The following is a 25827-nucleotide window of genomic DNA, read 5'->3' as shown; positions in this document are numbered from 1 at the left end:
CAAATGCCTTTGCTCCATCATCCACAGGTTTCAAACCCACTTAGGTGCGTATTTGGGACCAATGTTTGTTACTACTGATGCATATAGAGAAGGCTATAGTTCTACTGCAGTATAAGCTCAGAATATATTAAGTGCCAGTATTGGTGAGATAGAAGAAACCTTCTAAGCTACCCCTTGAATGTTACATCTATTGATTTATTTTTAACTCCACATTGAGACCTGAATTTTTGCAGGAGGCAAATTAGCCCCGTTCAGCAGATTTTGTACAGTTCCAAATCAATGGTTTTTGAAAGGTGTGTAGGTTAAGATAAATCAGTATTGGTTTCGCAACTTTATTATGCTCAAGAGGGTTTATTTAAATGTTGCTGTACCTTGAAATTGATGAAATTGTTCTTTTGTTTTCCATAGAAACGTTCCAGAGGTCAAATATTGTTTGACAAAGTATGTGAGCATCTGAATCTCTTGGAAAAAGACTACTTTGGGCTAACGTACAGAGACATGGAAAACCAAAAGGTAAAAAAGACACTTCAGTTAGGGTTTTCTTGATTTAAAAGGAAGTAGAAAGAAAATCAACAGTACTGGAATCTTGCTAACTGGCATTGATCTTGAGTTTGCATGGGATAAGAAATGCAGCCATCAGATTTTTTTTCCTGGTGATCAGTTACCTACAATCCAGAACTGATGTTTTAGTTTTTCCTCCCAAAGGATGCATCCTTATTTAATGTCATCTATGAAATGCCATTTTAATTGTTTGTGCCTCCCAAGAACAGGAACAATATTCTCCTGTCTTCCTTCTACCTTGGTTATTTATGATGTAAGAGAAGTTAATCGTGTAGCTTTTCCCTTTCTAGTATGGTTTGTTCCAATACTGCCTTGAAAGTCAGATTTACATCCATAAATATATTTAACACTAAAAACGGTTTATTTAATGTTAAGGTTGTGACACAGACAGGCAGAAGTTGATTCACTATTGCTGCTAATTCCCTTTCAAGACTCACGTTATCTTTACCTGAGCATTATTGCTCAATTACTACTGGGATACGATGATCTAAGATCCATACAACATGTACATTGTACACGCAGGAGCATCAGAGAACCCTCTAAATGTTTCTTTAAAGTATTTTGTTAACTCCCTTTTGATATGTCTTGGTTAAAATGTATGTTATAAAAGAGTCCCCTAACAGGTTTTCATATAAGTATGTGGTGGTTTTCTGTCTTAGTGAGAACCCTTGCTTTCTATATTTGTGGACTTTTTAAAATGAGGATTTTGGTACTGATGCAAAAAGGAATTAAGCAGGTCCTTGGTCACATCTTGATTCAAGAAAGCACTTAAGTATGTACTTTAAGTTAAAGCTCAAGGTAAGCATGTGCTTAAGTACTTCCCTGAACAGTCATGCTTTCCTGAAGTGGGGCCAAAATAAGTGTGTATTTAGAGATCCTGTCAGATAATTAATAATAATGATGTTTAACATTTATAGATCTCAAGTTACTTCATAACAGTGGCTAGAATAAGTCAATAATTAATTTTAAAAACAGGTACATGATAGTCTCAGAGCAATAGTTAATTTTTTATTTCTACATATATTTTTATATTTTACAATGTAAAAACAGCTTGTTCATCTCCCTTCCCCCCACCCCACCCACACACAACACAGAAAAAACGTCTTCCAGGCTGAAGATCTTTATGATGTATAAGAATTCACATCACATTTTTCCATCTGAGTTACCTGAGTTACAAGTATGTGAAAACAGGGCTTTAAAAAGAAACCCTGAGGTTAATTATAGTGGCATATTATACTCTTGTAGCCTCATACCTTGGAGTACTGACTAATTGATTCTGGGCCGCTGCCAGCTTAAGGGCTGGGGGGGGGGAGGGGGTTAGGTGCAAGGGTTGTTCTGGGGTTTGTTTGGTTTTGGGGTTTGCTATATTTGTTTATCTTTCCTTGGAGAAAGTGGAATTTTTCCTAGGGGATTAACAAACTGTTTTTGTTATGAACTATATGCATATTAAATATTAATTTGTGTTGGTTAAGACAATGCTGAAGGCCAGGGACATAACCTCCCAATATCTGAGAGAGAAAAACAGGTACAAAGCAGTCCAGACTGTGGATTTTAAACCATGCTGCCTGCTGAAATGGTTAGCGATACTATGCTGAAGTAAGATATCCCAAGCGGAATTGTGATGCAGCCATAATTCCTCCTTGACTGCCAGAGAGGATGCACTGCAGTGGCAGTTCCCCCATCCTTTCAACAGCTGTATTGTACAGTTCTCTCATACACCTCACAAGCTCTGCTGATGATGGCACTGCACAGGCCACCTCACCCTTTTGGGTAGCTAGCACTGGTAGAAATTCTAGCAAGAGACAGTATCTGCACTCCTCAATGGATTAGAGCCTGATTCCTCCACTGGGGCACAAATAGAGGAGAGGCTCATGTCCCCTTCCTCCTCTTTATGTACCTAAGCAGGGCCAGACTCTTCAGTCCCTCCAGCCTTTCAAGGTTTAAGCAAACAAGAGCCTCCTGGTGTGTTAATGAAAGGTCAGTGGACATGCTGTCACAGGATGCCTGTGTTCTAAGCTAATCTGCAGGTTCCTGTGATCTAAGAAGTTCTTACGACAACAACGAAACCCTCTAAGGAATCAAATAAATGTGTTAACGTAAAATAATTGCTGTAGTGACAGTATTCCAAAGGAGAGAGATGGAGCAAGAAGTTAATTTAGCCAACAAACATGGCATCTGCTGCTGAGTTTTTAAAAGGCCACTGAACACATTTAACATTATTTTGTCTCATTTCAGTGCTATTAATATCAATGTTTTAAAAATAATTTTCACTGTATTTTTAGTCAAATTAAAAAAAAATGTCTTTTCAGAACTGGTTGGACCCTGCAAAGGAAATCAAAAAGCAGATCCGAAGTAAGTTGTAATTAATCATGTGTCTGTGTGAGGAGATCTGGGAAATGTTTTAATATGGAGAGCAGTGTTGATAATATGAAATACTTTTGAACAAAATTAAAACATTGATTGAAAAATAACTTTACACTGCTTTGTATACAGTTGGAAATGCTGCGTTCCCTGGCATTCCACATTGTTTGCATGTAATAAATGGTGTGAGAAAAGTCTTACATACTCATACAAGGAATTTCACATTAACACACTTTCCCAGTTTGAGAGAACATATTGCCAATCTAAGTGACTTTATATAAAGCAGCAGTAACATGGCCATCTCTTTCTGAGAGAAATTAGACACTTCACTGGAAGTGCCCCACACCATATACCTGCTATTATCTCGTCCAGGGTTCTGGGGGCCTTACGGACATTAAAAATAATATCCCCCTTAAAAGAGCCAAAAAACATCATAAATACTTCTCACCATAACAGATTGCTACCCATCCACCTACATCATCTGCCTACACCAAAACACATGTTTATAATTATATCAGGACTCTGCTGGATCAAGCAGGGAAGTGGAGGACAACCTGACTCCAAATGTGACAATTTGTCTAACCTGCTGTAAGGCACAGAGACCCAAAAAGAGTGGAGGACAAAGACAATTGAACTCCACTCAACTGAGCCATAAATAACATATTGCCTCAGTGGGAGATTCCAGTCCAGACAGTTATAGTGTGTAGGGGTGGATCACTGCAGGAGAAGCTCTCTGGCTGGCAGCCTGTGGAGCAGGAATATTCCTTACCCAAGCATGTGGTTCTTTAAATGCCCTCACCCCTTGGGCCTGAGTTACCAATTAGAATGACCAGTGGGGTGCAAACCTACCAATCACTTGCAGGCCTGAGCTCCAACCTTACCCTCCCTAGCCTCAAGGACTGGTACTGTATGGGGAAGGCATGCAGGGAGCCGCAGGTAGTTGGAGATGTCTCCATGAATACTGCACTCCCTCTTCAAGAGAAAACATCATTTTTATCATGAAGCCCCATCTCAAATGTTAAGTTTCATATTATTTGTTCAGGTCTGTTTCTGAGTCTGTAGAAGAATTGTTGGACGTTTTTCTTCATCTTCTTTTTACCCTCTAACAAAATCAGTTGGTCAGGATCATGAAATATAAATGTCTCATTGCTAAAAACAACTTGACATTTACAGAGAAGGAAAAGTCTAAACTGAGCATTAAGCAATATAATCTTTGGGGCCTGGGTCACAAGATATAAATTGTTTTCTTTGAATTACTGTCATTTGGGTCATGTCTGGGAGAACTGCTGGTCTCACATACCAAAACACGTAACTGTGTTAGTACAGATATCCCTCTACCCAAAACATTTTTATCTCGTTCCTGCATTTCTCCAATAACATGAACTTTGTTCCTAAGATGATTTACTGCTTCACAAGGAGAATCAATTTGCTGCTTCATGTGAATATTTTAAAAGGCTCAGTTGTTAAATTTAGCTGTATGCTGTGTTAGTAATCCAAAAATGTCTTGAAGGGACCCTGTGTCAAGGCTACTAGGCTCAAAATGTGACCTACCTTTCTTTTCCTCCAATAGCTATTTGTAATGTTAATAAATGTGATTTTTATTTTGCCAAGAAAACTTCACTATTCTCCTCCACACACCTTATAAATAATCACGTTCAGCATCCTAGCATTTACAAGCAATTACATCTGGTAGTTTGTGTTTCTAGGATCAGGCCCTAAAATAGTAGGATGCGATTTCAAGATTCAAAGGTTTAATTTAAACTTTGTGTGGAAAATTTCCCTTAATCATTACGAAAAATACTTTAACTTCACCTTTTCCAAACTATCCTAGATGTTATATATACTATCTAAAAATGATGTGTAATGAAAAATAATTAAAATCTGTGTTCCATTGTGTTATTTTTAATAGGATACTGAAAAGTTATCACAGGAAAAGAAAGTGCTGTAGACTTTGATAAGTTATGTAGATCGTTGATGCAGTTAAAGGAGTCCAACTACTTACAGTTGATGGCAATGTTTTTAATGTGTGTCATATCTAAGAGCTAGGCAATGAAAGATTGTGACAGCAAGAGACTAACCAGGGCAGGAACGTCTAGTCCTACGGTTGACACTGGGAACAGTTAGAGTTGTCATAGATGACAGTGTTAATTTGCTTGGTTCGGATAATTCTGTTAAGAACTTTGGAATAATAAAACTATCTTACAAGTTATATATTTCATGAATGATTAAAACCATAATCGTATTGAATACTAATGAGAATATAGGACAAATTTCTGCTTTTAAGAGTTCTCAGTTCCACTGCAGGCAGGAGGAAATCCAAGCCAGTATTTGAGAAAAGAATTTGGCCAACACTGTTTACAGAGTTTCTGGGTCTGATTCTCCTCACACCAGTTTAAAAGCATTGACTTCAATAGAGTTATTCTTGATTGAAACCAGCATAAGCGGAGGAGAATCAGGCCTGTTATACTTTTTTTTCTTACAGAATCGTACTCCCAAGGCACACAATACGGATTTAAATTTATTTCTTGTTTGTCAAAGGGATCTTCTCTCTCTCCTCTTTCTCAAAAGAGGGCGTGTATCCAAAAATTTCACAGAGGATTTGGGACTATCTTCCTCAGTATTAAATTTCATCCTCTTTTAGCATACGCAATCTGTGCTCTCAGATAGATTCAATAAATTAAGGCCGCTGATCCTGCAATGAGATCTGTACGGCTAAAGATCTGAAGGCCCTGAAGTCAATGGGGCCTTCTGCATAAGGCAAGTAATGAACCACACAGATCTCATTGTAGGCCCTAAACAAACAGTCCCAAATACATGATCAAGAAAACTTATGGAATTTTAAGGCAATTTAAAAGTAGCATTTGCAATATAGTCAACATTAACACTTCCTTTCTTCTATCCAGCATAACATCCAGTAGTAGAAGTTGACACACCTTCAAAACATATGTTCATCACAATTTAGACAGTGCAAAATACCTGTTAGTTGTGCTAGCATGAAAGAGTACTTTGTAGAGTTTATAAAGAGGAGTTCTTTTTCACATAGTAGCCACAAAAAATCTGTAACCATCATTATAGAATATCAGGGTTGGAAGGGACCTCAGGATGTCATCTAGTCCAACCCCCTGCTCAAAGCAGGACCAATCCCCAGTTTTTGCCCCAGATCGCTAAATGGCCCCCTCAAGGGTTGAACTCACAACCCTGGGTTTAGCAGGCCAATGCTCAAACCACTGATGCTCAAACCACTGAGCTATCCCTATACAAGTCTGTTGGGCATATTTTTTAAAGTGTATTTTTCAGTTCAGTGCTGTATTTTAATAGGTTACCATATTTTAGAAAATAGAAGCATCTTGATGTCCATTTCTCAATTCCCGCAGTAATGTCACCTCACATATTGATTGTGTGTAGGGGGGTGATCAACTAATAGAGGGTCTCTGTAGGAGTAGTATAGGTGAAGAGCTATGTAATTAATGCAACAGAATCTTGGTTGCTGGTAGGCTGTACCAGAAGTGGGGGAGAAGGTTGGTTGTTTTGTTGTTTGTTGGTTTTGCTAGTTAGCCAAGCATTTGGCTTTTTTACCTGTGCCATTTATTAAACATGAGACATCCGTTTTATCTTCTAGGAATCCTTATCCCCTTAAATTTTCCCTACTTTTTTGGAATGTTCTTGGTATTTTTTTATCTATAGTACTGAAAAGTAAGGTCCTATTAAAAATGTCTTATAAGATGTGTAAAGTTATTGCCTGTGACCTAAATTGGTGACTGACATGAGTTATCCAAAGTACTACAATTACTAATGTTTCCCTAGTGTTAAAAATTTGGGTCCATTTTTTTTCAGTAATGGCCTCTAAATTTGTCCTTGCAATTTTGTCTATATGATAATTTATGCCAGCTAAAGAGACAGAGTGTGTGCTAAGACAGCAGTCAGACACTGCTGAATGGGGGTTTATAGACAGATAGAATTATCTATTTTGCACATAATTGTGGTCACATATTTAAAGCTCATTTTCATTTTTAGCCTGTGGTGTTTCCAATGCTTATCTCCACGTTTTGTTTTCTTTTTATTTTATTTCTATAGGCTACTTTTTAATATATCTAATCTCAGTAAACAGACTCTTTTCTTGCTAAATTTTCTAGAAATAAATGACGGTTCACTGTGCAAGAAAAGAACTGTAGGCCTAAAACTGTAATTGTGAAAAGCAGGAAGGTATCTTAATATTGCATACAAGAAGAAGAATATAAATCCTGTCATTACTGAGTATTTGACTGGAATATTTCCTAATTTATCTTTTAGATTGCTAGTAACTTAACAGTGTGAACATCTTCATTTTTACTTGTGTAGGCAATTTCACTGAACTTGTGGGTTTTTTTCAGGTGGTGCTTGGCAGTTCTCCTTTAATGTGAAATTTTACCCTCCAGATCCTTCCCAGCTGTCTGAAGATATTACCAGGTATTTGAAACAATAAATACCTTTCCAAAAGTGCTTTTAAACATACAGGCAAAGGGTGGGAGAAAGGAAGACTTATGATCCCCCATTTTTCAGATGTGGACTCAGATGCAGAGATTAAGCAATTTGCTCAAGGTCTTGCTGTAAATCTGTGGTACGGTCAGGATTTTCTCTCTCTGTTCTGTGCCTTAGCCACTAAACCACCCTTCCTTTCTAGTTCCTCTGAAACTATTTTCGGTTTCTTCCATCGGGCCCTCACATTGCATGATTAATGGGATCATTTTTAGCAGCATAGCTGCCTTTTTGGGAAGTAGTAATTTGTTGTTTTTGCTTTTTAGCTAATCAATTAACTGTTATTTCTAAAGTGCTTATTACAGAAAATTATAAATCAAATAAGATGAATTGCTCAGGATATCTGCGTGACAGTAGATACCTTAGTATAGTTAATATCTAATGGGGAATTTTCTCTGTAACTTATACCAGTGGTTCTCAACCAGGGTCCGGGACCCCTTTGGGACCATGAGCAGATTTCAGGGAGTCCACCAAGTATGGCTGGCATTAGACTCTCTGGGGCCCAGGGCAGAAAGCCAAATTCCGCCACGTGGGACCGCAGCCTGGGGCCTCGAGCCCCACAACCCGGCGTTGAAGCCGAAGCCTGAGCAACTTAGCTTCGTAATGCCTACTGTGGTGTGGGGCCCCAGGGAATTGCCCTGCTTGCTATCTCCTAACACTGGCCTTGGCTTTTCTATGCAGAAAACCAGTTGTTGCAGCACAGCTGAGCCGGGGAGTTTTTATAGCATGTTGGGGGGGCCTCAGAAAGAGAGAGGTTGAGAACCCCTGACTTATACTATAGTTATAAAACACAGAGAGTGGCCTATTTCATCAATGGATCTCAAAGTGCTTTTCAAAGATTAGTTATTTAAGAGTTAGGACTCATTTGTTACATAGGCAAACATTTATCCCAGTTTTACACGTGGAGGAACTTGGGCATAAATTGGGTGTTTTGCCCAGGGACTGTCAGTGGCAGAGTCAGGGAAAGAACCCAGAAATTCTTACTAATGATTGACCCACATCACTTTTCTAAAAGTGCTGGAAGAACTCCTATAAACTCTTGCTTTTATTTATTGTAGGTACTACCTCTGCTTGCAGCTAAGAGATGACATAGTGTCTGGACGGCTGCCTTGTTCTTTTGTTACTCTTGCTCTTTTGGGGTCCTATACTGTTCAGTCAGAACTTGGAGATTATGATCCTGATGAATATGGAAGTGATTATGTCAGTGAATTCCGGTTTGCACCAAATCATACTAAAGAACTGGAAGACAAAGTAATTGAGCTGCACAAGAGCCACAGGTGAGCAGCGGACCTGAAAGTAAAATCCAGCTTCCACTCAACTTTGGAGCTTGAGCATCCTCCATGTGAAATATTAGAATCTGCTGGAAAGTGTTATTTTTAGGGAACTAACAGTTCTGTACAGGTCTTTTGAAGGAGTGAGACTGTTTTGCTAGCAAAAAAAAATGTTCTTTAGCATGGAAGATAATGATGTAAAGTGTGTAATGGCTTTTAGCTAAATTCTGACAGAATGTGTTTCCCATGTACTGAAGTTTATTCCATATGATGCTTGCTCAAAACTGACACTAATAATGACTTTTTTCTTCAGGGGAATGACACCTGCAGACGCTGAGATGCATTTCTTGGAGAATGCCAAAAAACTGTCTATGTATGGAGTGGATCTACATCATGCCAAGGTTTGGACTACAATTAAAAACTATTTGTTTCATATTATGGGCCCATTTCTATACCCCTTCTCAGCTTGACTAGTATGTTATTTCACAAGATCCTGTTGATTTAATTTTTCTTACTGATTTCAGTGGAAAAACTTGGAGATTAAGTAACTACTCAAGGAAAGTAGAGGTGGCAGAAATAGGCCCAAAGTGATTAGTGTGTCATGATGTAAACACAGCTACATTGTGTAGTTGTTGCAGAATTTAACTAATTGATTCCAGTTCCATCAATTGTTGATACACGTTTCAAAAAGTCTGTCAAGCTGATTAAACAAATCTTTTTTGAAAGCCGTGATCTAAGAAACAGTTAATGTAATGAGCCTCAAAGCTATTGACTGGATTGGTTTGAAAAATATGCATGAATTTGTATCAGAAGACATCCAGACAATGATCAATTGTCGTTTCATTCAGGTGAATTTTCCAATTTAATAAAGTCAATTATGGTGTTTTAGCTAGACAAACGGATCACTTCTAACACTACAAAAGTACTTTGAAGCACTTTGTTAACCATAATGGAACTTAATCAGATTGGTAGTGATAAAGGGACTGACGGTTAGCTCTCATTGAAAGAAGTGTATTTGTTTCAGTTAGCCCAATGATTAGGAACTCTTGGAATCAATCTCCCATGATGAAACTGTCTCTAAAATCATCAGCTAGCTTAGGTACATTCACAGATCAAGAGGTACTCACTCAGTGTGGTTGATGAGAGATCTCCAGTCATTTTGTAGTCTTGTGGGAGGGTTATTTTTTAATTTTTCTGTTTCACTATTCAGAAAAAGATTAATAGATTCCAGCAACTATAGAGTGAAGTCAGTAAATGTCCTTGGCAAATTGATGCTGGATGAAAGAGCCAGAGCTTTGGAAGAGCATCACATTTTTGATGAAGGGTCAAATTACTGTAGAGCCATTTTCATTCTGCATCAGATCCTTTCAACAGTTGAGATAAATATGCTGCTTGGATCTTGAAAGGGCCTTCATCCATGTGCATGAGGCATTTCGTAGGAACTGTATATGTGTATTACAGAATTCAAGGTAATCCTTCGTAGTCTATTAATTGCCTACACTGAAAACAAAAATGCTGACTATGGCTCAGTGGACAGCATTCTCCCAATAGGCATGCTGTTGCTTTTCTTGTCTTTTGCATGTATGCACAAAATCTTGAGGCACATTTGCAGCAAAGCTAGAACTGGAATAGGAAATTTCACTCCTTTCTTTGTAGCATTTTATCATCCTCCATCCCTCAGAGGGAGATCAACAAAGAACATTTGTGAGTTTTTGTGCAAAATATGTTTTGGTCTTTGACACCAAAAGTTAGTTACTTTGCAATAGGGCCTAGTTATTCTATCAAAAGAATCATGTAATGCTGGAGAAATGCTGGTAACTAGAAGAGTACAACTATTGGAGTAACCTATTCTGTGCCACAAAGACCTAGTTACCCAGTTTTATCTGACAGAGTATGAAAAACAAAAAGGATCAGGGCAAAACTTTCAGTAAAGTTGATGTGTATTTATATCAAAGCTGCTTACTATCTAGGAACTAGGGGGTGCTTACTAGAAAAGATATCATCATAAAAGATGCATCAATGAGCTGAAGGCTGCAAACAATCACTAAGTTAAGTATTCTGTTCCTTGATTAAGTGCTCTCCTTGAAAACTGGACTGACAGTTGTGTTTATAAATGGGAATTAATATTTTGATGTTAATTATGTAAGTCGCCTACATATGCAAAACTGTACAAGTATTTGTAATGTATTCTCCAATGTGGCTATGACCTTGCTGCTCTTTAGAGCTGCCTTGAATAGTCTCTTCACCCATATACTAAGAGCCAGAATCTGCCACTCACATTGAGTAATACCTTCTTCCTCAAGTACAGCCATTTAAATCAGCAGGACTCTTTGGGGAATAGAGGTGGCAGGATCTGGGCCTGAATGCAGTTATAACTAGTACAAAAGTTAAAGTTCAGGAAAGAAATCTTTTCTTAAACAGGAAATGTGAAATAGTCCCTTGCATCTGAGACATTGTGTGTGCATTTTGCATATGGACCTCAAGCCTTTTTTTTATTATTTTTATTTAAATCTGTCTCAGTATGTTAAAACATTTCTTTGTTCTTAGAAAAATGAAAAATTGAAATACACTGCAGACACTAAATTTTATTTTTGGATGGTACATCCCAACACTGAAATCTAGTTTTATTCAGGTGTCATTCCCCTTTGAGGGCCCCTCGCACATTATTGTTGTATCTCTTATTGATCTCTCATTCACGGTGCAATACGTTTTATACACTGTCTAGTTCTTTGCTGTATATCTAACCTTAAGAAAGTTCCGCATAAGCAATTTTTGAATTGCAGTAGAATTTTCAGATTGTGCATGTCCTTTACATCTAAATTAACTATGCATCTGGTCTTTTGGTTCACCTTAAAATGAGCCAGATTTTCAGTATATCTTTAAAAGATGATTTGCTAGAGGACTAAAGGAAACCAATTCACTCATTTTATGACTGTCATAGTATGAACGTTTTGTAAGTTCTGTTGTCAGATTGCTGTTAACTTAAAATAGTTTTTAAAAAAGCCTCCAAGCTTAAAGTGATAACCTTTTTGTTTCCGATGGCAGTTAATAAGCTAGATGACACAAATATAATGAGAAATGAATCCTTGACAAATCTCCAGCTGCATTCATCTGTAATAGTAAATGGCAAAGATCGTTTTTTAGACTATTTTGTAAGATTTCTAAAGGGATGCTGTCATAAATATAAAGGGAAGGGTAAACCCCTTTGAAATCCCTCCTGGCCAGGGGAAAGCTCCTCTCACCTGTAAAGGGTTAAGAAGCTAAAGGTAACCTCGCTGGCACCTGACCAAAATGACCAATGAGGAGACAAGATACTTTCAAAAGCTGGGAGGAGGGAGAGAAACAAAGGGTCTGTCTGTCTGTCTATATTCTGTCTTTGCCGGGGATAGACCAGGAATGGAGTCTTAGAACTTTTAGTAAGTAATCTAGCTAGGTACGTGTTAGATTATGATTTCTTTAAATGGCTGAGAAAAGAACTGTGCTGAATAGAATAACTATTTCTGTCTGTGTATCTTTTTTTAACTTAAGGTTTTGCCTAGAGGGGTTCTCTATGTTTTGAATCTAAGTACCCTGTAAGGTATCTACCATCCTGATTTTACAGGGGGGATTTCTTTATTTCTATTTACTCCTATTTTTATTAAAAGTCTTCTTGTAAGAAAACTGAATGCTTTTTCATTGTTCTCAGATCCAAGGGTTTGGGTCTGTGGTCACCTATCCAAATTGGTGAGGCTTTTTATCCAACATTTCCCAGGAAAGGGGGGGGTGCAAGTGTTGGGAGGATTGTTCATTGTTCTTAAGATCCAAGGGTCTGGGTCTGTAGTCACCTAGGCAAATTGGTGAGGCTTTTTACCAAACCTTGTCCAGGAAGTGGGGTACAAGGTTTTGGGAAGTATTTTGGGGGGAAAGACGCGTCCAAACAGCTCTTCCCCAGTAACCAGTATTAGTTTGGTGGTGGTAGCGGCCAATCCAAGGACAACGGGTGGAATATTTTGTACCTTGGGGAAGTCTTGACCTAAGCTGGTAAAGATAAGCTTAGGAGGTTTTTCATACAGGTCCCCACATCTGTACCCTAGAGTTCAGAGTGGGGGAGGAACCTTGACAGGTGCTTTTGACACCTCCTTAAAATCCTGAGAAATGTGAACTGCAGCCTGGTTTCTCAGGCAAAATGAGTGAGAGCACAAGCTCTATAAGCTTTAAGGATCCATTCCATTATAAATGCTTCCTTCTTTTTCTTTTCTTTTTTTTTTCTATTTATTTATTCATTTACACTGGCAGAGAAATGAGGAAGGAAGAGTATTGGGCATAGGTACAACTACATAAATAAGTAACCTTGGGAAGAACTAGATGTGAAACTGCACAAGACCAACAATCTTGATGATAAGGGATATAGTAAACAGGATAGTAAAGAAATGCCCCTTGTCACTCCAGGTCTCATGGTTGTGCTTATGGCATTAGGGAGGTAATACTGTTTAATAAAGCAATTATCAATATAGTTAAACCTCTTATGCTATCTTTTTTTCCTTTTTGGAGTCTTTCAGATAAGTTTTTATCATTCAGTAAAATCATCTTCTTTGTATATGATGTCGTTAAATATGGCACCTTACAGCTGTTTGTATAGATATGAATAGTAATTAAATAAGGTTACCTGGTGAGTCACCACAGCAAACACAGTTTAAATATGTAGCTCAAATAAGAACATGACATATAAAAACTATGGAACTTTGGAAAAGGAGAGAAGAAATCAACAAACTATGTTGCTTACTTTTTCAGGATTCTGAAGGAGTTGAAATCATGTTAGGGGTTTGTGCCAGTGGTCTTTTAATATATCGAGACAGACTCAGGATAAATAGATTTGCTTGGCCAAAGGTTCTGAAAATTTCATACAAGAGGAACAACTTCTACATCAAAATCCGACCAGGAGAGGTAAGCAGATCCTGACACATACACTAGAAATTTATTCAGAATACCTTGTGACATCATGGACTGGTTTGTTTGCCATTGTTCACAAGTTTGTAGCAATACTCTTCATCTAAATTAAGATGTATTGAATTTTTTTCCCTTTCTTAGGAAAGATTAGGCAAACCCCTTATTTAAAATATGTCTAAAATACATTCTGGGTCATGAAATTACACGAAGGATGAATTTGTCCTGTTTCATTTAAAGATAACACTCTCATATACCTCGTAATAAATATTTTGTGAATATGAAAAATATGTTGATAAAATATTAGTAAATACACTTATTTATTGGGTGCTTATCACTGTAGCTGGTCAGAGATTATACATGGTTTAATCTGGGATCTGTTTGCCCTTCCCAATCAGAGGAGCACATAGGCCACACATTCAGAGCTTTACAGATATCCTGGAATACTAAATCAATGAAATCAAATATCTATCCATCAGTAATATTGGTACATAAGAATGTTAGTCGTTTCAGATCTACAGCACTTCATCTTCTGAAGTGCCTGAAGATGTTATGAACTATTGTACGAAGAGTGCCCTCTGGTGGTTTGACTGGATGCATAGCATCCACCACAAACCCTTTCAGTGACCTGCCCTTCTCATTTGCTTCTGAAGGTATTCATATCCATAGAGATAGATTAGCCAAACGCTTCCCACTCTCATTTACTAACACTGGTTCCTTTCCTATATACCTCCTTAATCCTAGTGGTCTCTGAAACCCAAATCAGTCTCAGGGGACTCTCTAACCTCAGGCTACTGTCAGAAAATCCAAATGTTTTCTCATTGCGGTTAAGTTGTTAAAACATTAGAGCAACAAATAGTTGAGAGGCACTAACCACATAAATCTTTCTCCTAAATCTCCCAAGTCCTTTCTTAAAAAGTCTGTTCTGTACTACAATGCATAGAGCAGCCATCTTAATCAATAAACTCTCACTCCTCATTCGGAGTCCTAACAAACTATTCCATCACCACCCAAGCCGGGATTTCAAGACAGGAATCAGGAGAATGTATGTGTATATATTTGTAGAGATGTGCAGATATGTACATACGGGTAATGAAGCTATATAGGTAGAGAAAATGAATTTGAAACTGTATCTAGACAAACTGGAGAAATGGTCTGAAGTAAATAGGGTGAAATTCAATAAGGACAAATGCAAAGTACCTCACTTACGAAGGAACAATCAGTTGCACATGTACAAAATGGGAAATGACTGACTATGAAGGAGTACTGCAGAAAGGGATCAGGGGGTCATAGTGGATCACAAGCTAAATGTGAGTCAGCAGTGTAACACTGTTGCAAAAAAAGCAAACATAATTTTGGGATGTTGTGATGGGGTGGACTAGGCCTTGAGGCCCGCTGCTGGAGGCTTTGTGGCCCTGCCACACTCCACCCCAGAAAAGGACAATAGAGAGGTCCTCCAGACTGCCTAGAGCGGCTGTGTAGGAAGCAGCCAATCAGGGCCCAGTGGGTCAGTATAAGAAGAGCTGCAGGGCAAGAGTGAGGTTCAGTTCCTTGCTAGAATTGGAGGAGTGTACATGGTGTGTGCTGGCTGAGGGAGCTGCAGGATCTTGGATGAGGTAGTGCTGCCAGAAGCCAGGGAGGGTGAGGAGCCCTGAGCTGGTTGCGGGGACTCCATCAGGACAAGGCCCTGAGGTAAGGGTGAAGATGGCATGGGGCCACAGGAAAGGCCCAGGGAATTAGAGCAGTAGCACAACTTAGGCTATGTCTACACTACCATGGTAAGTCGACCTACACTATGCAACTCCAGCTACGTTAACTCTCCCATTGGCTTACCTTACTCTTTTTGTCAGGGGCAGAATACAGGGGTCGATTGTAGAGCGATCTGCTGTCGATTTGGAGGGTCTTCACTAGACCCGCTAAATTGACCGCCGGTGGATCGATCTCAGAGGGTAGATCCTGGCTGTAGTGTAGATGAAGCCTGAGATAAAGGGACAGAGTGACAGCTGCTATCTACAGGGTCCCTGGACTGTGACCTGGAGTAGTCAGCAGTTCCCCCAACCTCCCCATTAGTCACTGGGGGAAGTGGCTAAACACTGAGTTACCCCAGAGTGGGAGCTGAAATGTAGTAGCCCAGTTGAAGAGCTGGGGCCACAAGGGCCCTGAGAGGGCAAAGACATTGCCTCCAGGGAAGGAGCCCTGGGGCACCACTCTATTCCGGAGCAGGGTCAAACTGAGGCATTACTGAGGGAGGACCCTGTGGGACTTGTACCCCAAAAGGGATTTGCTTTGCTTTTAACACACAGACAGACTGTGTGTGACTTGGCTGGACGGCTGAGTCATCAAAGACACACCACAGAGTGCAGGCGCACACACACTTGGCCAGGGGCGGGGGCACGTGGGCTCGCGAGAAGTGAGTGTGCCCTGTTATAGATGTATTAGCAGGAATGTTGTAAGCAAGACATAAGAAGTAATTGTTCTCTGCGCTGATTAGGCCTCAATTGGAGTATTGCGTCCTATTCTGGGTACCACATTTCGGGAAAGATGTGGACAAACTAGAGAAAGTCCAGAGAAGAGCAACAAAAATTATTAAGGGTCTAGGAAACATGACCTATGAGTGAAGATTGGAAAAAAAATAGGTTTGTTTAGTCTGGAGAAGAGGAGACTGAGCGGGGACATGATAACATTTTCATGTACATAAAAGATTGTTACAAGGAGGAGGAGGTAAATTGTTCTAGTTAACCTCTGAGGATAGGACAAGAAGTAATGGGCTTAAATTGCAGCAAGGGAGGTTTAGGTTGGACTTTAGGAAAAACTTCCTAACTGTCAGAATAGTTAAGCACTAGAATAAATTGCCTAGGGAGGCTGTGGAATCTTTGTCACTGGAGATTTTAGGAGCAGGTTAGAAAAATACCTGTCAGGGATTGTCTATATAATACTTAGACCTGCCTTGAGTGCAGGGGACTGGACTAGATGACCCCTCAAGGTCCTTTCCGGTTCTGATTCTATGATTAGAAAACATGCTTTGTAGCAATAGACTCAAGTAGCTCAATCTGTTTAGCTTAACAAAGAGAAGCTTAAGGGGTGGTTTGATTACAGTCTATAAATACTCACACAGGGAACAAATATTTGATAATGAGCTCTTCAAAAAATTAGCAGAGAAAGGAATGGCTGGAAGTGAAGCTAGACAAATTCAAATTTGGAAATAAGGTGAAAAATTTTAACAATGAGGGTAATTAACCAGTGGAACAAGTTACCAGGGGTTGTGGTGGCAATTTTTTTAATCAAGGCTGGATGTTTTTGTAAAAGAGCCATGCTATTTCCAAAACGAATTAATTTAGGAAAGTGCTATGGCCTGTGTTATGTAGGAGGTCAGGCTAGATGATGACAGTGGTCCCTTCTGGCAATCTATAACTACTCAGTTTTTCTTTCTTTTTACCTAGTTTGAACAGTTTGAAAGCACTATTGGGTTTAAGTTGCCAAATCATCGTGCTGCAAAGCGTTTATGGAAAGTATGTGTTGAGCACCATACATTTTTCAGGTATGTGGGGTTTTCTTCCTAAAGGTTTAGAATAAAGCCTGACCGGAAAAAAAAAAAAAAGAACAATTGTGCTAATACGGCTAAATGACTTGGGATAAAATTATTACCTTTCTGATTGCTGATCTGGAACCATATTTGGAAAGATTACTATTCCCAAAGTATTTGTAATGCTTCACCAAAATTATTCCAACTGTGGCAGGTCCTTAATTGGACCTTAAAATATCACATGATTTTGATTGCCAACTTGACGTTTTTCATTTCATGTGCACGATGATGTTATCAGCTAACGCAGGGGTGGCCACCCTGAGCCTTAGAAGGAGCCAGAATTTACCAATATACATTGCCAAAGAGCCACAGTAACACATCAGCAGCCCCCACATCAGCTCCACCCCTCCATCCCCCGCTCCCAGCGCCTCCCACCCACTGACAGCCCCACCGATCAGCGCCTCCTCCTCCCTCCCCACACCTGCCAATCAGCTGTTTTGTGGCGTGCAGGAGGCTCTGGGGGGAAGGGTGAAGAAGCGAGGGCACGGCAGGCTCAGGGGAAGGAGTGGGAAAGGGTGGAGTGGGGGCGGGGCCTGTGGCAGAGCCAGGGATTGAGCAGTGAGCACCCCCCGGCACATTGGAAAGTTGGCACCTGTAGCTCCAGCCCCGGAGTCGGTGTCTATACAAGGAGCCGCATGTGGCTCCGGAGCCACAGGTTGGCCACCCCTGAGCTAACATTTGTCTGACACCTACAGTTAATGGGCTGATTGGAAATTTGGCCCATAATTTCTGTACCCGTTCTCTTTCATACACACACAACTTGTGTTGCAACTGGAAAAATTTTGGCAGACTTGAGTAAAAGTAAAAAAAAATGAGATTTTTGGTTGAATTAAATATGAAACTGCGGAATTCAATCGTGATTCTTGGGATACATATGTAAATGTTTTAATGAACTTATTTTGTCCATCCCATAATTTTAATTATTTAATGTTCCTTGGGCACCTGAGGGATTTAGCAGCTGTGAAGATACAGCCAGGCTTTTGTCACCCGAAAATGCCTGAGAGACAGGTTGGGAATGTGGGAGAAACACACTAGTTGGATGTTTTTACTAAGATAATAAGCAATGGGACATTTAGTAATGTTTACCTATGAGAGTGGGATTTTCAAAGGCACCAAATGCATCCAGTTCCCATTGAAAATCATCTGATTCTGTTGGGTGCTCTTGAAAAATCCCACCCTAAATTAACACCTTTACATTTTAAGGTAACACACCATTGAAATGAATGGGGGATTTCACACCTTTCTGAGAGCTGTTGTTTCAGGCTGTCTGTAGACTCGGGCAGATATCGCTGCATTGGTTAGCAGGGTAGATTGATTTAAATCACTTCAATTTAAATCAACAGGCAGGAAACCTTGACTTAAATTATTGATTTTAATTGTCCTTTGCATTTGTACTTTTTATTTATTTTCCTAAAGAAAGGCTGATTCTTAGTGGTTGGTAAACATTAAAATAAGATGAATTGAAACTAAAGATATAGAGCCTTTATACTAAATTTGGTACTTCTTTTTTCTCACCAGGAGGGTATGCTATATCTATATAGATTTATTTAAGCAACTGTATAACTTAACTTACAGTCATCCAGCTTGTTAATTTTCTACATTTTTGTTATGTTAGAAATGGTAAATGAAGCATTTATTTACTAGACAATTAATTTTTTACTTGTGATTTGTGTCACATTCTGAATGGAAATTCAAATGCAAATAAAAATGCACAAAAACAGCATTTTGATTTTTTTTTAATTACCTTAAATGTTCTGGATACATAAGAAAAAAAAATTATTAAAACTTGTTTTGTGTTTAAAATTAAGAAAATATTCTCTATAATTAGTGAATTGAACTGATTGTTTCTGATCATCGTCCTTCTAGATTTTAGAATTAGTAGATCTTATCCTTTCACACCTAGTTTTTTATTCATAGATTGGAAGAGGAAAACTAGCCTTCTTGCTTTGTCAACTCCCAGTTGGTTTCTTAGCTTTGAGTGAACTAGTAGTTGTACTGAACTAGTGAAATAAACTGAAAGAATATATTCTCTCTGCACCTGCAGAAGTGACTACTGCTGTCACAAGCTTGTTTAGCCCTTCAAGGAACGCTAGTTGCCTAGCAGCAGTTTCCACCAATTCAGTGGATTGATTTTCTTCATGACTTGGCAGCAAACATGTACTGCTTAATATTATTTTTTGTATTTAATGTAAATGATTTTAATATAATACAGTAAATTTGGGCTTTAACATAGGTTTTGAATTTCTAATTTCATTTTAAACTGGTTTATTGTTTAAAAATAAACCCGTATTTAATTTAAATTAAAAAATCTGATTATTTTATTTTTTAAGTCATCAGTTTTTATCCATCCTGTTGATTACATTTGGTTGACATTTGGAAAGTTTCTTTGCAATCACACGGGGAAAAAATGTGTTACTCCCCTCCCCCACCCCAAAGGAAAGATTAGTTTTCGCAGTATGACTCCATGGTAAGAAGGGGATTCCACTAGCCATGTAATTGCAGAGTACAGGGGGCCCCAACATCTGTATGCATGTAGGGCCTTGTGTACATTGGGAATCTGGCCTGACTGCAGGGATCGATGGCTAGTCTCCAGTGTAGCTGTATCAACAAAAACCTCAAATGTACGCAAGGGCCTTATCCTGTTTTCAAGCAGCATAACTGACAGTCCCCAAGAACATGGAATCTTTGTTTCTCTTTTTGATGATTATAAAAAACAGTGCTGAGGTGTATCTCTTTATTTTAATAAAAGAAGAGATTCATTCATTAGATAACCTGTTTCTCCCCATAAAGACTTTGTGAAAAATTCAGCCTTTCTGTATATCATTACAAAATTACTTAGCCAACGTTGAGGGCATGCTCTATGTTTCCCTTTACACAGAGGTTTACAGAACAAAGATAAAGATACACAACATTTTATGCGGTTTTTTTAATCCATAAAATAAATTCTTTGTGTTTGGAATAATATTTTTACTGTTCTGTGTGTATTAGGCTGTTGTTACCAGAGGCACCGCCAAAGAAATTCCTTACACTGGGTTCCAAATTCCGCTACAGTGGAAGAACACAAGCCCAAACCAGACGAGCCAGTGCACTAATAGACCGTCCTGCACCTTACTTTGAGCGTTCTTCCAGCAAACGTTATACTATGTCTCGCAGCTTAGATGGGGGTAAGATGCTCTTAATTGTCTTCCTCGGAGTTTTGTCACAAATTATAATGGTAAAGGACAGTGCTAGAGAATAGCTATAAACCTCTTGTGATCTCATATCCCTTCAGCTTCTGCTGAATGAGACTTGTAAGTATATTCACCATGATTCTTTATTGTAAGTAGATAGCCTTTAAATAAACACATTGGCCCTTCTTCTGCTTTTAGTAACTTTGCACAATCTGTAGCATAAGACTTATGTGGCAAGAGAACCAAACATTTTTCTGTATTGTTGTTCATCTAAGTGGATTTTAAAATGTTTTGATTCTGGACAGATGTTACGTGATGCTAAACAGTCACACCACTGAGCACCTTTCTCCAGTTAAACAAGCAGGGTGCGATTTTCAAAGGCTCCTAAGTCACTTAGGCACCTAAGTCACCAAGATTTTCAAAGGCCCCTAAGTCACCAAGTCCCACTGACTTTCAAAAGAAGCTGTTCTCCTCTGTCACTCTGGGCCTTTGAACGTACCATGCGCAGTCAGTTATATGTAGTCATGTCTGGATTAGGAAGTTAATGAGCTAGTTATTGTCTTGAACTAAAGGGCTGGCCAGCTCCCCCTTGCTTACAAGTGCATGGACTGTATCCTGGAACCAATGCCCATCTGTTGGCTACTGGTGTATAAGGAGCACAAAGTATGTTGGGACAAGACATAGAAATAGCACCCTGGTGACTTCTGCTCCATAGTGCTCATTTTAGTTACAGTAGAACCTCAGAGTTACAAACACCTCGGGAATTAAGGTTGTTCGTAACTCTAAAATGTTCATAACTCTGAACAAAACGTTATGGTACTTTCAAACGTTTACAACTGAATATTGACTTAATACAGCTTTAAAACTTTACTATGCAGAAGAAAAATTCTTCTTTCCTTCTTTTTTTTAATAGTTTACATTTAACACAGTACTGTACTGTATTTGCTTTTCCCCCCGTCTCTGCTGCTGCCTGATTGTATACTTCTGGTTCCAAATGAGATGTGTGGTTCACTGGTCAGTATGTAACTCTGGTGTTCGTCACTCCGAAGTTCTACTGTAGGAAGAATCTCAGCAGGCATTCCCAGCAGCAACCTGCATAGGCCAACTCCCCTCTCGACGCCTCCTGGCTCCCAGCTACAAAGATGTTTCTTACCATTCACCTTGCTATCCAGACAGGATGAGGCAGAGGCCCAGTTCCCATGTGCTTCCTATGGTGTACCTGATCTCTACAGGAGAGCAAGAATCCCTTGCACTGAGAGTTCCCTTTCTAGGCCTCAAGAGGAAAAGAGATGATCTTGAGGGAGAGCAAAGATTCCCTTTGCTCCATCAGCTTTTTAATCCAGCCAGAGAAGGAGAAGAACAAACTTCCTAGCCTTTGAAGACTGTGAAAGGCACCCAGCCTCGTATGCCCCTTCCCTTCAAGATACGTTGCAGATGCACTAGCCAGAAAAAGGAATGAGTGAGTGCCTAGTGGAGTGGGTGAAGTTAAGCTGGGTGTGAGGAATAGCGAGCGAGAGATTTGAGTGCGCATGCAGAGGTGGACCGTGAGAAGGAGAGGTTAAGGCTGGGGTAAATACATAATTTAAAAAATAGTGAACAGAAATATGTGAAGTTGAATGGAAAACAGTTACAATAAAATACAGCTGTTGTCAGATTTTACATAGATAAAAACTCTTGCTGTCTTTCCCATCTTGGAATGTTACTAGTCCATTCCTGCCAGTGATGACTTTTTTATCCTGGACTCATAAAGACTCTTCTGAAGAACACTTCACAGAGTATGGGACGCACTAAACCGCATGTACAATAGTTTAAAATAATTGTTTGGAGGTTATATCCCTGGAAACATCCTTCCTGGGCTGCATTCCTCAGCCCCATCACTGCAAAGTACTTTTGTATTTTGGGGGCTGTTCAAAAGTGTTTGCACAGGCTGCTAGCATCTGCCCATCAGTGTGTAGCAAACCAGCATTCAAAGTTTTCTCCAGGATTTAGATGAATTATAGGTTTCGTACGAAGGTTGTAATTTAATTTTCTGCATGGAAATGGCATAAGAATAAGATAGAAGTTCACAGGTGAATCATTTCTCTTCAGTGAGTAACAAATAGCATTTGTTTCTTATTTCCAGTCTAGCACAGCTGCTTAGCATGATATGAGATATAGCTTTTTACATAAATTAATTCAGATTATGTAATATTAAGGATAATATGGCATAGGTTAGTATTACTTCCTTCCTCCTTCTCTGTAGCTCATGGAAATCAAGGTTCTGCTTCTCCTTTAGGTTAAACCAGCATGCTGTTCAGAAACCTAAACTACTTGGTCAGTTTTTAGTACTGTACTGTTTCACCCCACATTCATAATTGGTTTCTGAATATTTCTTTTGTGCGAAAAAAGTATTTTAAGAAGCTTTATTTGAAATGACTGCATTTTTAAAAAATGAATGCTGACAAAAGGATATCACAAATGCTACACAGATGATACATAATGAAGACTACTGAGGTTAGGGAAAAAATCTGTGATTTAAACATATTAGTGACAATCCCTCACTTCTCCCCATGAAATGGATGCAAACGGTGCTTATTTTTCGTTAATTTGGATCCTTCTAATTCTCATATGCTTCATGCTGGTTACCAAGCAACTAGTGACCTGACTGCTGTGCATGTGTCTCCAAGCACAAATTACCCTTCTGTGTTATTTTATTTTATTTTATTTATAATATCCAAACAGTCCCCCAGGTCATCTAAGAGACAAGAAATCTGAAATGCTTTCTTACGAGTGTAGTAGGATCTGCAAGGTTTAAAAATATATTAATTTGCATAGATACACCTACTGGGGTGGCATTCATTCAGATTTTCTCATGAAAATTGTTATGTAATGCAAATCTGACTATAACATTCAGCATTGTGTGAAATTGCAGGATCAGGGCTAGTGTAAACTTTCACATGTGATAATAACCTTATGGGTGTGAGCAATCCCATTAGATTAGGACCTGCTTATATGCATAAAGTTATTCCTGTGCAGGATCTAGGCATATAGTTGTATTGTATTTGTTAATCCGCTACTTCTTTTGGAATCATTAATATGTATTTAGGTTTATAGATTATTGAACATTTAAGACCTCAAATACTGAGAAAAGCCATATCCTGTTTGGCTTAATCACATAGATAGTCAATGGACCTGAACACAATATTTTTGCCATCCTGTTTTTGAGGCTGTGGGCATATTTGACTGTCAGATTTTAATTCTGAATAATAATAATATTAAGAGAGAAAAGCTGTTTCTTGCTTCTCAGATGTTATGCATGTGTTACATTAAGAATGTCATTTTGTGAAATGCAGTGCAACGATATACAATGCATTTGATTTGCATTAAGTTATATTGTAACAGAGATTCAAAAAAGTCCTTTGTTCCTCTACCCATGGCTGAAGTCAGTTTTTTTTTCTTACATTCCTGGCCTACTAATATGGCAATGCACTAATTTCATTCAGATATTAAATCATGGTAAGCGCTTTAACAGCTTACTAACAGTTCAAAATAATGCGTAATGCATGCATTATGAATGTAGTGTGTGTATACACATACATCTGAAAAATGTATGTATGTCTATACAACCCAGACCTTTAAAGTAAGCACATAACACTTTTATTTAAGTATATATGCATGTTTGTGGATTCCTGAAATACGATATTTTAATGTTTTCAGCAAAATAATGTTTTACAAACCCAGCTTCTAATTTTATTCAGATCTGCAGAACAAGCTATTTCAGACTTGATCTCTTTAAATTATATTTGCTTTTAGCATCAGTGAATGAAAACCATGAAATGTACATGAAGGATTCTATGTCTGCTGCAGAGGTTGGTACTGGCCAGTACGCCACAACAAAGGGCATCTCTCAAACCAACTTGATAACCACTGTGACGCCAGAGAAAAAAGCAGAGGAAGAAAGAGATGAGGAAGAGGGCAAAAAAAAAGGAGAGGAAATCGCTCCAGTCTCTGCAATACGCCATGACACAAAGGTAATGTTTTCAGGTTTACTATTTAACTTACCCAGCTGTGAAGTACTTGGTGCACCACAGTAATTATTAGAGAGAGAAGCAAAATTCAGTAAGGATAAGAAGAAGCATAATGTGTATTAAACGCATAACAAGAAAACAGTGTATGGTGCCGTGTGTTCTCTGTGAGTGAGTAGGTGATGTGTTTAAAGTTAATTCATGCTTTCTGCTATTTGATTTAGAAACAGTTTGGTTTAGCAGTCAGTGTGATCTGACTTTCAACAGGGAACATCTAAAAGGAGTGGCATTTACGTAATACACTTTTGCTCTTTCTTTTGTGTTTTTGTTTTATTTATTTATTTTTGTTCATTTTTGAATGGGCAGCAATATTTTTTCAGGTTTTTTTGCACAGTTCAGTGTTTGAAGAACCACTTGGGGGTTTTTTCTGGTCACATTCCATACCTCAGCACATACTTAATGGGCATATATTCTCTACACCTAACTGTTCAGCACTAGTGTACTGTAGCATGTTTTTTTCTGGCTTAGTAAGGTGTTGGCTTCCCTTTTGTGTAGCTTTGCACTGAAAAGCCTATTTTTACTGGCATTTCTCTACTCCTCAGTCATGTGGTATAGATTTCTGTCATTCACCACATCCCATCCTCCTCTTCCAATAACTCTGGAATTCAGCTTGCTCTATTCTTGATAAAGTGTAAATCAAACAGAGCAGATGCTGTACTTCAGAGATTAGCACTGAGGAAAAGGCATGTAGAATCGGGAAATATGCAGCCAAACAATCTTCCTGTTCCCCTACATCAGAAAAAAACAGCATGTGAAATATTTGTATCTAGGATATAATGCAAAGGGATATTTCGTGAACTTTGATGCTCCATATTAAGGAGTACATTTTCAAAAAGGGTGAGGGCCCAGCCTTTCTGCTTAGAAGCACAAAATTGCACCCCCACGTTTTATAACCCCCACAAAATGAATTATGGATACAAATCTGAGAGCTTGCACTTCTCACTCCCTGAGATATGCCTGCAATGAGGTAAGTAATTGGAGGTTCGAGTCCCTAAACAGACACCTGCAATTAAGTTGCAGGTGCAAAAATTCAGGAAAAAATTTACAGATGCAAATTGTACCCCAAAACCGAGACCATCCTTTAGAGCTCTCTTTTTAAAAAATAATACCTTTGTAATTTTTAACATGGATTGTGAATGGAAAAGACTATATTGAAATTCAAATGTATGGGAGAAAAAAAGAAATGTCCACTGGAAATAAATGCTGTCCCTATAGGATTGTTAACTTAGGTCAAGCAGGAGGGTGAGCTGCAGTTCAAAGGAGACATATAGCTGGAAATTGCTAATGAGAGTTTCAGAAGAACATTGTTACTTACCCACCCCCAGAATACATAATTTATTTTCCAAAAATAAAAATTGTGTTTAAGTAATCAATTAAGT

The 25827-nt window shown here is 38.7% G+C and overlaps 1 protein-coding gene across 30 annotated transcripts in view; it reads left to right on the top strand.

Annotated features, from left to right (window-relative positions):
- EPB41L3 (erythrocyte membrane protein band 4.1 like 3) overlaps positions 1-25827 on the top strand; it is a 198123-nt gene that overhangs the window by 143830 nt on the left and 28466 nt on the right. For 22 of the 30 annotated variants that reach the window (XM_073331510.1, XM_073331503.1, XM_073331501.1 and 19 more), the window contains 9 exons: positions 409-513; positions 2871-2913; positions 7293-7368; positions 8496-8714; positions 9022-9109; positions 13479-13631; positions 17072-17169; positions 20203-20378; positions 24177-24394. In XM_073331510.1, coding sequence (XP_073187611.1) covers positions 409-513; positions 2871-2913; positions 7293-7368; positions 8496-8714; positions 9022-9109; positions 13479-13631; positions 17072-17169; positions 20203-20378; positions 24177-24394 — 1176 coding nt within the window. The remainder of the gene's footprint in view (positions 1-408; positions 514-2870; positions 2914-7292; positions 7369-8495; positions 8715-9021; positions 9110-13478; positions 13632-17071; positions 17170-20202; positions 20379-24176; positions 24395-25827) is intronic. The other 8 variants (XM_073331530.1, XM_073331515.1, XM_073331527.1 and 5 more) reach the window with 1 other exon arrangement.

This window comes from Lepidochelys kempii, chromosome 2 (genome assembly GCF_965140265.1).
Source record: "Lepidochelys kempii isolate rLepKem1 chromosome 2, rLepKem1.hap2, whole genome shotgun sequence".
Taxonomy (NCBI): Eukaryota; Metazoa; Chordata; order Testudines; family Cheloniidae; genus Lepidochelys; species Lepidochelys kempii.
This window is presented reverse-complemented; position numbering and strand designations above follow the sequence as displayed.